Here is a 10,566-nt window from a genome sequence, read left to right on the forward strand (position 1 = left end):
TGCTCTCGTGAAAAACGTGCGAATGTTTGGCAGGTTTTTCCTAGATTTACAATATTCCTTGAAAAAAAAATTCAGTTCAGCAATATTGTTAACTTCTCACTCCGTAAACTGAAATGTATTATACACTTTGATGGCTTCTTCACCCACAATATGGAGAAACACAGCACATTGCACTGTCTCTGATTTCTCTGCTATGCCGCTAGCAATTTTCTTCCAAGTTGCCTTGAAGACACACAGCTGAGGGTGGCTGCAGCATGTTTTAATAGTACTTTTCGTTTCAACTTAGGTTATCATCTGACACCATGTTATGTATTTCATACAATAATAAGTGGACAGAGATGAAGCGCTGTCCTTTACTGATGTCAGTCATCAGTGACATCATTCAAAAGTACAGACAGTCAATACGCACAAAATACATGGCAGAACTATTGTTTATTTAAATCAGCACAAACTTCTGCCAGCACATGATGGCTATGAATAGTTTCAATAAATCATTTAAATGTTTTTTGGCAAAAATGATGAAACACATATTCAGTGCATACCGACTTATCCTTGTATTGTAGCTTCAAGTCAATAAGACAAATAGTTAACTCCAAGAGATATTGTAACTACACAAAGACAGACTAATATACATTCTCTTAGGAGGTAGGGGTGGGGGCAGGGACAATGAAAAGTTACAAAGTAATATCTCAAAAGAATCATTTCACAACAATGCATGCCAAAATTAATATTAAGTTTCCAATCATAGATGCAGACATCTTCTGTCAGGTGAATATTAAAGGCAGTTAAGTAAGGCATTCTTTGGGGAAAATATGAAACAAACAAACACAATAAATATAATAAATAAAAATAATACATATCTTTCATGCTAAAATCCAATTGTCTAATCTCAAAGTATGTAATACTCTGACTAATGCCCCTGAAACCAACTAAGGAGTAGCAAAAGCATGTATTGCCTATATTATGCAAGAGGCCCAATTGCAATTATTTGCTGACCACTAGATGGAGTTTTGTATGCAAAAGACTGTGCTGAGTCTAAAGGTGTAAATTAACACTTGAAAATTTAATGAAAATGTAATCTGCTATTAACTCTTTTGGTCTCCTTTTTTTACAATGCAATCTCAGTATTCTTCTACTCATACAATTCACTTATGTATAATATATATATATATATATATATATATATATATATATATATATATATATATATATATACACACACACACACACATGCTACAGTATAACAAAAATAGACAATAATATTAAAAGTTAAGTGCTATGTTAGCATTTTGTGCATTTTGACAGAACCAATGGACTCGATGTGTCCTTAAGGCAATTATCTCAAAGACTCTTACAAAAGTTTTTAAAATACAAAAACAAACAGTGATGTTCAGACAGAACATCTCCTGGAGCTCCTTACAGCGTACTGTTTGAGGCAAGCTGGCCATACCTCTTTGCAGGAAGTCCAGGATGTCAACCGACAGCATTCCATAAGACTGCACTGCTCTGTCAACTATTCAGCTGACAGCAAGGGATTCCATGTGATTTTAAACTAAGTAATAAATTGTCATATTTCTAACATATTTAAAATGAAGGTCATACTCCAGTGATGTTTGCCACTGGTGCCCAGTCTGGGTAGGTGTCCAGGTTAAGTAGAGGTATTCCCCATGTTGTGAGAGCTAATAAGACTGTAAGAACACCTATAACGTTAACACCCAGCCCTGCCTTCACCTACAATGAGAAGTAAACCATATCAAGCTTATTAACTGTACAATATAAACCTTTGCCTTACCACATCTATCAAAATTGCAATGCAAAATTATAACTCAAAAATAAACTATTAAACAGCACTCTGATTCTGTCAAGGACTCACCATATCCATGCTTGAAAGATGGCCATAAGTGAAGACAATGGCATTAGGAGGATTAGAAACTGGAAGCAGGAAGGAAAAAGAAACACAGAGGGCTGTGGGAATCAGCATGTACAGAGGGTTCACTCCGATTGCCTCGGCCTGGAAAAGACCATTTGTGATGAGAGTATACCAAAAAAGTAAAAAAAAAAAAAAATGCAAACATCTTCATAATATTTGAAATTTAAATAACATTACAGAAAGTAAAAAAAAAATTCCATCTCACAATTAGACATACCAAGGGGGCCAATATAGGCATAAAGATTGTGATTGTGGCTGCATTGCTGGCCACCTCTGTGATAGAGGTGACAATAAGGCAGGCGATGGTGACGGTGGCTAAAGGAGGGAGATTTCCCAAAGGGGTCAGCAAATCAGCGACCCAAGATGATAAACCAGAAATCTGAAGGGTCAAAAAATGAAAGAAATTAAAAACATCAGATCATGTTTGAAAGAAGGTGTGTGAAAGTGTAAAAAAAAACAAAAAACATCACAAACATGAGCCAATATGATATTTATGAACTCGAACAAAACCCTTAAAAGCACAATATTGGAGCACTTTGCACTCATAAATGTACTGACATCTCTTTGTTTGCTTGTTGACAGAGGTTGGAGTCCTAATTTAGCTGTTTGTCAAGAAACAACATCCCAAAAGCCTTATATTGCATATGGAGAATGCAGCGCAGCAGTCATCCTTTCTGCTTTGAAGATCTTAAAGACCGGACTTGCCATGGCATTTGGGTGCTGGATCAAAACAGAGCTGGGGCCTTGGTGATAAGACCCCAGCCCTGCCCATCTACACCAGGAGAATATTAAAAAGCAAATTCTCTTGTTTCCAGTCTGTGCAAATGACATGAGGAAGGAGCTGTTTGTTATGCTGAAATTGATGTCATGACCCTCAGTGCCTTTCTTATAATGGAGGCATATAATTAGCTTGAATGGAACGTCAAAGCAGACAGAGAGTGACATTGTGGAATTGTTCTTCTCTGCGAAACGTTAATGAGCTGCATGCTGTTAGAAGTCTTTGGTGTGATCCATTTCTTTAATTTTTATTATTATTATTTTTTTATTATTTTATCCCCTTTTCTACCAATTTTTGGAATGCCCAATTTCCACTACTACTAGGTGGTTACTCACCTCAATCCGGGTGGCGGAGGACAAGTCTCAGTTACCTCCGCTTCTGAGACTGTCAATTTACGCATCTTATCACTTGGCTTGCTGTGCATGACACTGTGGAGACCCACAGCATGTGGAGGCTCATGCTACTCTCCGCGATCCATGCACAACTTACCACGTCCCCCAGAGCGAGAACCACTTAATCGTGACCACAAGGAGGTTACCCCATGTGACTCTACCCTCCCTAGCAACTGGGCCAATTTGGTTGCTTAGGAGACCTGGCTGGAGTCACTCAGCACACCCTGGATTCCAACTCACAACTCCAGGGGTGGTAGTCAGCATCAATACTCGCTGAGCTACCCAGGCCCCGCCATTTTTTCTTTTAAAAGGAAATTAATGGTTAAGATTATGAGAAAAGGGAGCACTTTAGCAGTCCAGAGCTGTCCAAAGACACCAGTGAATTAGACTGGCCTGGTTAATTTCATCCAAGCCTGTTAGGATGGACCATTAGTGGATTCTTATATTAATAATGTTTTGTACTCTGTATATATTTCTCAATTTTTTCTGTCACAGATATAGTTGGATTTCCACTAAATGATTACCTTAATGTCCTACCTTTGTGCCTTCAGCCAGAGCAAAACCCCCACCCACGAGAAGACAGATCTCCCATGGCATGCAGGCCTGAAATTCCTTCCATGTAATCAAGGGCTCTGTCACAGGGATTGAGAACATTAATAAAAAGCAAAACAGCACTAATAGACAAATGAAAATGTCTTTGAAAGTTGCTGTGCAGATAAAGTGTCTATAAGGAATCCTTTTGAACGTTTGCACACATGCAGAAAGGAACAGATGAAGAGCAAGTACCGTAGCGATCTGCATTTGGTTTGTGTGAGGGGATGATGAAGAACATCAAACCCATCAACAGTGCTACAGTGGCATCCGTAGCGTAGCCTCGGTAACTGGACAGATAACAACATAGAAAGGATAAATGTAAACTTGAAGCTAAGAAATTTAGTTTGAAATAATTTAAAGGGATAGTTCACCCAAAAATTTTAATCCAGTCATTATTTACTCACCCTCGTGTTATAAAACCCATATGACTTTCTTTCTTTTTCGGTACACAAAGGGAGAATTTAAAAAAAAATTTTTGCTCACTGACATACAATGGCAGTGGATGGTGATCACATCTTCAAGCTTCCAAAGGATGCAAAAGTATAATTCAGAAGTACAATAAATTACTCATGCCTTGTTCTGAAGGCATACGAAAAGGTTAAGTGAGAAACAAAAATCATATTTATTATTTAGTGAAAATCTTCAACGACCATTACTCTTCTGTGCACATTTATGAGAGTATACGAGAGCAGATGTGCCAAGTGAGACCTCACTTTGTTTTTGCTATAACCGGAACACAACAGAGATATTTACAACATAGAACACAACACAGCTGCAGACAAACCAGAGAATCGAACTTACAAAACATGTCTGAAGAGTTTGAAGTCGAAGAGAAGATTTCTATGACCAGCCTTATTTGTATGAACTGGAGTACTCGGAAATCGAACTGAGTGAGATGGGAGAAGCTGAGGCATTTATAGTCACACCGTATCCTAACCAGACATGACACAACATGCGATAAAAGGTATATTTTCCATGCTAATCAGAGTTTTTGTACTAAACCAGCCACGACGAGTGACAGGACATTCAGTCAATTGCTTGGTTTCTGTTTCTTTGGTGTCATGCCAGGTAGCCTCGTCTGCTGAACTCTTAACTTGTCCATTGTCTTTCTCATAGCAGTATACTGAAGCCAGCATCTCATTAGCCGGTTAAAAACAACTTGATTTTGCTGAGGGTGTTACACCTACCGACTGTTTTGCTGAGGTCTCGCTCTCTTCAGTCTTCAATTCGCTCTCTTCAATCTGCCACACACACACCAGTTCAGAATGGAGAAGAGAAGACTTTCTCTCTAATTCTTTCAGTTCACTTTCTGGAAGCGAAACATCCAAAACTTCCAAAACACAGCAGTCTCCTGTACTTTCTTTTTGACTGAGACTTCTGACTGTGTACAGTATGTGTAGCTGCATCAGCCTCCTCCATCTCTCTCAGTTCCATTTCTTAGTACTCCAGTTCAAACTAATAGAAATAGAAATGCACCTCCTCTTTGATTTAACTCTTCAGACATGTTTTGTAAGTTCAGTTCTCTGGTTTGTGTGCAGATATGTTGTGTTCTCTGTTGTTAAAACCTCTATGGGAACCAGTTATAGCAACAGCAAAGCAAGTTCTCGTTTGAACTGCCAATCTCGCAAGCGGGGCCTACGTGAACTTCTGCTCTTGTGCACTCTCATCATCGTGCACAGGAGAGCAATGGTCGATGAAGATTTTCACTAAATAATAAATTAGATTTTGGTTTGTTTCTCACCAAACCTTATCGTATTCCTTCAGAACAATTTATTAGACTTCTGAATTATACATTTGCGTCCTTATGAAGCTTGAAGAGGTGGTCACCATCCACTGCCATTCTACAATTTTTTCTCCCATTGTGTACCGAAAAAGAAAGTCACATGGGTTTAGAACAACATGGGTGAACAAATAATTACTGAATCTTCACTTTTGGGTGAACTATCTCTTTAAAGTCACGAACACTAAGATTAATGGTAAGACAACAATGACCTCTTTAGTACTGCAAAAGTTGTTACACTAGATCTCCATTCACATTGTTTAATTAATGTGACAGCACTTACTCTGCGAACAGTGATGACCACCCTGGCATGAAACCTGGCTCTCGCACAAACCATAAAATGGCCATCAGAATGAAGATAACCAAGATGATAATCTCCTGGGGTCTGTATCAGAAAAGAAACAGTAGGTGATACTGTATACTGTAGAGAAACAGTAAACAATTTAGGTATTCTTCTTTTTTAATTGCCCTAAAAAGAAAAATGTATTATGTAATCAGGTCTCGAAATCTTTAACTTTGCCAACAGGAGCCAAAATGGCATAAAATATTAGCACTTAAAGGTGTAATTCGTGTGTAATTTTTACACCTCCAGTGGCACAAAATGGAAAATTCTGTTTTCAAACAGGTTTCCCAAACACTTCTTCCCCGTCACCCATCTATTAACAAAACAGGTAGCCCTGCCTCAATATCATGCTATTGTTTGAGCAAAAATTCAACATGTCTGACAGCGATCTTTTGAAAGCTCCATAATGATAACACTCTTTGAGGAATCAACTTACAAATGGTTTACTCTCTGCACTATAAACTGGGATTTTTTTTTTTCTTTTTTTTGCTAATTACTAAGTTTTTAAACAGAAAGAAATGAATAGGATTCATGAATTGATGATGAAATGACCAACAAACAGCGCATTGGCATCGGTAAATGAGAAATTCCAATTATGTGTGATGCTGCATCTACACCGCTAGGTGTCAGAGCAACATAAACAGCAATATTACTAAGTGAACCTTTAATTTAATTCAAATCAATTAAAATTAAATACATACATCTGATCTTTAGAGTGTTTAAGAAAGAAAAGTTCCAACCTTATGGGCCCCAGTGACTTGTACTGATTCTTCAGCAATCTGGCAGTGTTTTTTTCCTTCTCCGACCGTACACTGGAGCACAGACTGGCACGAAAGCTATGGATAAATAGAGAAGCAGATATGCATTTATTGTTCAGTTCATTCACTGTGATTTCAAGGCAGACATGTAGTTAATTTTTCCTGCTGGGTGGATGAATTTACTAAAATATAGAGAAGAAAATCACATCTCTGTCACAGCACTATGAATGCATGTTCTGCGAGTGATCCTTTATCAGGGAAAGAAGATAATCTTGATAGTGGTGAGATGAAGAATTCTGCTTGATAAAACATAATTATTCTGGAGAGATGAGAAAGATATACAGTGATTGGTTCAGAGAGCAGGAAGAAAATGATTGAAGACAGGCAGAAGAAACCAAAGTGGTAAGGTAGGAAAAATGAAAATGTCAGACTGATTTGAAATGATGAATATAAATGAAAGCTTAAGAGTAGAAAATGAGAGACAGAGAGAGGTCAGGGTACAGCTTATGGAATAAAAGATATAATGGTCACTTACTTGGTTCCAAGGAACATCCAGTGTAGGAATATCCATGACAAAACCAGCATAATTATGCAGATGGGAAGACAAAGCACAAACCAGTTCCCAAAATTAACAATCTTGCATTCTGGGTAGTACCTGATGAGTTAAAACAACACAACAAGCACAGTTTAGATATTTTCATACACTGACCAAATTAGATAATAGACAATGGTGGAAATAATGGGATATTTCATTATTTATTAATACAAATATAATGTGTTTAGTGAACTTACTGATGGATATATTCAGCAAAGATTAGGTTTGCTGAGGTCCCTGGTAGGGTGGTCAGCCCTCCAATGGATGAAGAGTAGGCAATGCAAAGTGACAAGCCTTTGCACATCATGTGATCTTCACGGGTCCTGTACTTTCCATGTGACTGTGGAGCTGGTGCCTAAAAAACATCCAACAGCACGGCTTTATATACGCATATAATAAATTAGAGCAGGAAGAAGGATTGTTTTTGTGCATGTTTACTGTACAGTATGTCCATGTGTTTTATTCACCTTAACAGTTTCAGGTTCCTCTGGAGCTTCAGTCTGGACTGTTTGGACTGGCTCCACAATGCCTGCTTCTATGCTATAAGTATACAAAACATTGTTCATGTGTTTTTATGTATTGCATAAAAACACATATTACCTTGCACATTTTACTTTTTCAATTGTATGCATGGTCACCTTTTTATCTTTTCAGTTTTCTCATATTGGGCCTCAATATCTGTGAAAACAATTTAAAGGTTACAGTTTTACAAGGTTAAAGGACAAAAACTATCATCTCACAATTAAATCAAAGAAGTGGTGCCAACTTACCTTCAAGCTGAAGAGCAGGGTTGGCAATGCCATTTAACGCCCCCTTGTGGTCTTTGCTGGACTCTTCTCCTGCATCCAATACCTGCTGTATCACAGCTTCGACAATTGGCATCACCATAGCCACAGTTGAAGTGTTACTCAACCACATGGACAGGAAAGCACAGCCAACCATGAACCCCAACATTAACCTGTGAAGGCCCATTTCACAAAATAAAAGCAGTACAATCAGATACAGGATAAAGATCTGCAATATGTCCCCAACTATCAATCATCAAAACAATGCATATCTTAATCTCTGTTTTGATGATTAGTTAGAGTTCTTACATGCCAGGGTTGACTCCAATCGCAGTAACCAATTTGAGAGCAATTCTGCGGTGAAGACCCCACTTCTCAATGGCTGTTGCAAGACAGATGACTCCAAGCAGCAACAAATGGAAGTCTTTGAAATACACAGATGCAACCTAAAGAGGAATAGTGGCTGAATGAAATCCTTTGTTGATACGAAGAACAATCCACATTAGTTTTCCAGAAAAACTATGGCCAGTTCTCATAAGATTGTTTGAGAAGGATTCAGGCAAGTGTACCTGAGAGGACTTCATGATTCCAAACAGAGGGAAAAGTAGTGCAGGGAGTAGTGCCGTTATAGACAAAGGCAAGACCTCTGTCATCCAGAACACAGCCATTAATATCAGGATGTATGCACATTCTGCTTCCTGATGGAAATTAAATAAAGGTTTACATTTATTCAGATAAGACAAAACAGATAACCGGTACTAGGACATTGACTCAATATATCAAAACCCTTGTCTTTTACATTATAAATCTATAGGGAAAAATCCATAATTTGAAAGACAATAAATAATACAACTGGGATGTTTTTCAGAGCATATGGAATTAAAATTTAAATCAATTATTTTCTTTAAATGCATCTGAGAAGTCTGAAAATGAAAACAAGTTAAAGGATATTACACAATAGTTGCCTTATTACAGTTTCAGTCTAAACAAAATTTGATTAACATTCACATTTTTCTAATTCCGGTTGAAAGAATCTGCACATGTGCATGTGCTTGTCATGTTATGCACACGTGTTTGTAGCATGTCTAACCTTTGTCTTGATGACCAATGGTAGCGGTAGCAATGACAGTGGCGTGAGGATGATGATTAGGGGTTTCACGCAGCTCCAAGAACATCTAAGCCTCCTCATCCTGTGGCCGAAGCAGTCAACTCAGGGATTTTGCCTTATGATGGCCTTTAAATAATCTGCCGCTGTTTAATCTTTGCCCTGGTGCCATCCGCATCCACTGTAACTGGTCCATTCTGGGCATGTCATAAAGCCTTATGGCCATGGAGATTAAGCTTTAAGATTAGACTCCCGCCAGTCATAGCTCATGTAAGTACCCCCCCCCCCAACCTGATCCACTTGTATTTACATTTTATGAGCAAAGTTACTAACAAATTTGCATATGATGTTATAAAAGCAAGACTGTTATAAACATAAACCCAATGACATGATACATTCACTCCTGGAATTCACACCTTTTTAGCACAGGGGTCTGTTAAACAACAACCTGTGAGACTTCATAAACACAAACTCTGAGAAATCACACAGCAGGTGATAATCCTTACTGGGATTTATTTTCAAAGAATGAGAAGTTGGTTTGCGAGTAAGTATTTATGGAACCACTAAAAAAGAAAACTTAAAGATGGATTAAATGGAAAAATACTTAATAATACTCAAACTCTTATTTCAAACTTTCATGTTGGTGCATGCAATTTTGCAAATAAGTTTGTGTATAATTTAAAATAAAAGTCAATGGACAACCTGTGAGGATTCAATGGAAAAAAGTCACCAGGAGTTGGTGTAATATCAAATCTGTCTCAATGTATCTAGGTTAGTGGATGCTAGTTCACTTCACTCAAAGTTATTATGTCTTCATGACCTCGCTTTGCGATTTTCCTTTCATTGTCAGTGTTTGAAATTTGGAATAGTGTTTCCTTGAAAAATCACTGAATAACTTGGCTTAGTGGTTTTACAGAACCCTCACTTTATCTTCGTCTGTGCTATTACACATTAATCCCGATCAACACCCTTCTCAAGCTTTCTCAAGACAGACAGTCACAGATCGAACAGCTCTATTACATAAAACAAATTAGTTATCAATATCAGCATGATAAATATCAAAGCATTTTCTAGTGTCCAAAGATTACAAAAAATTGCACAATACTGTAGGGAAAAATAATGTGGGATAATAATGCTAAAAATCTAGACTTACCTTTATACAAATTCATGCAACTTGTAAGAAAATATCAAACAATAACCTAACAACTACCTCATGTCAGTCTCTCTCAGGGGCCACCAGGGTTTTCATAATATTTTTCCATCTTACTAAACCGGTTCATTCCAGCAAAAGCTTTTTTTTCTTCAGTTTTAAATAAGGATTTCAGTAGCATTTAGTTTTAAAGAAACACAAACCTGCAATGACAGATTTACAGTTTCTTGATGTTTCTTATAAACTGTTAAACTCTTAAGTTCCTCTGCTGTTCAATGAAAAGATTGTAAATTGTTCATTTTAAATCACTTCAAGTTCAAGAAGTTATTTCAGTGAGTCTCACAAATTGCGTCTAC

General features: G+C 37.5%; 1 protein-coding gene across 1 annotated transcript; it reads right to left on the minus strand.

Annotated features, from left to right (window-relative positions):
• Positions 1-413: 413 nt before the first annotated feature.
• LOC127435878 (solute carrier family 13 member 1-like) lies at positions 414-9,201 on the minus strand. The gene is made up of 15 exons (XM_051689623.1): positions 9,046-9,201; positions 8,525-8,653; positions 8,265-8,401; positions 7,941-8,128; positions 7,809-7,848; positions 7,638-7,710; positions 7,368-7,525; positions 7,111-7,230; positions 6,558-6,653; positions 5,758-5,859; positions 3,887-3,981; positions 3,638-3,732; positions 2,148-2,309; positions 1,874-2,011; positions 414-1,731 (listed from the first exon to the last, which is right to left on the minus strand). The coding sequence occupies exons 1-15, from the start codon at positions 9,142-9,144 to the stop codon at positions 1,597-1,599; spliced, it is 1,767 nt and encodes a 588-aa protein (XP_051545583.1). The 5' UTR covers positions 9,145-9,201; the 3' UTR covers positions 414-1,596.
• Positions 9,202-10,566: the final 1,365 nt, after the last annotated feature.

Source organism: Myxocyprinus asiaticus, chromosome 46 (genome assembly GCF_019703515.2).
Source record: "Myxocyprinus asiaticus isolate MX2 ecotype Aquarium Trade chromosome 46, UBuf_Myxa_2, whole genome shotgun sequence".
NCBI lineage: Eukaryota > Metazoa > Chordata > Actinopteri > Cypriniformes > Catostomidae > Myxocyprinus > Myxocyprinus asiaticus.

Coding starts and splice junctions, on each gene's coding strand:
- LOC127435878 (XM_051689623.1), bottom strand. CDS start 9,144: ATGAGGAGGCTTAGATGTTCTTGGAGCTGCGTGAAACCCCTAATCATC. Junction 3,982..5,757: donor TGGTCATCACTGTTCGCAGA/GTAAGTGCTGTC, acceptor TTATCTGTCCAG/TTACCGAGGCTACGCTACGG. Junction 3,733..3,886: donor ACCAAATGCAGATCGCTACG/GTACTTGCTCTT, acceptor TCCCTGTGACAG/AGCCCTTGATTACATGGAAG.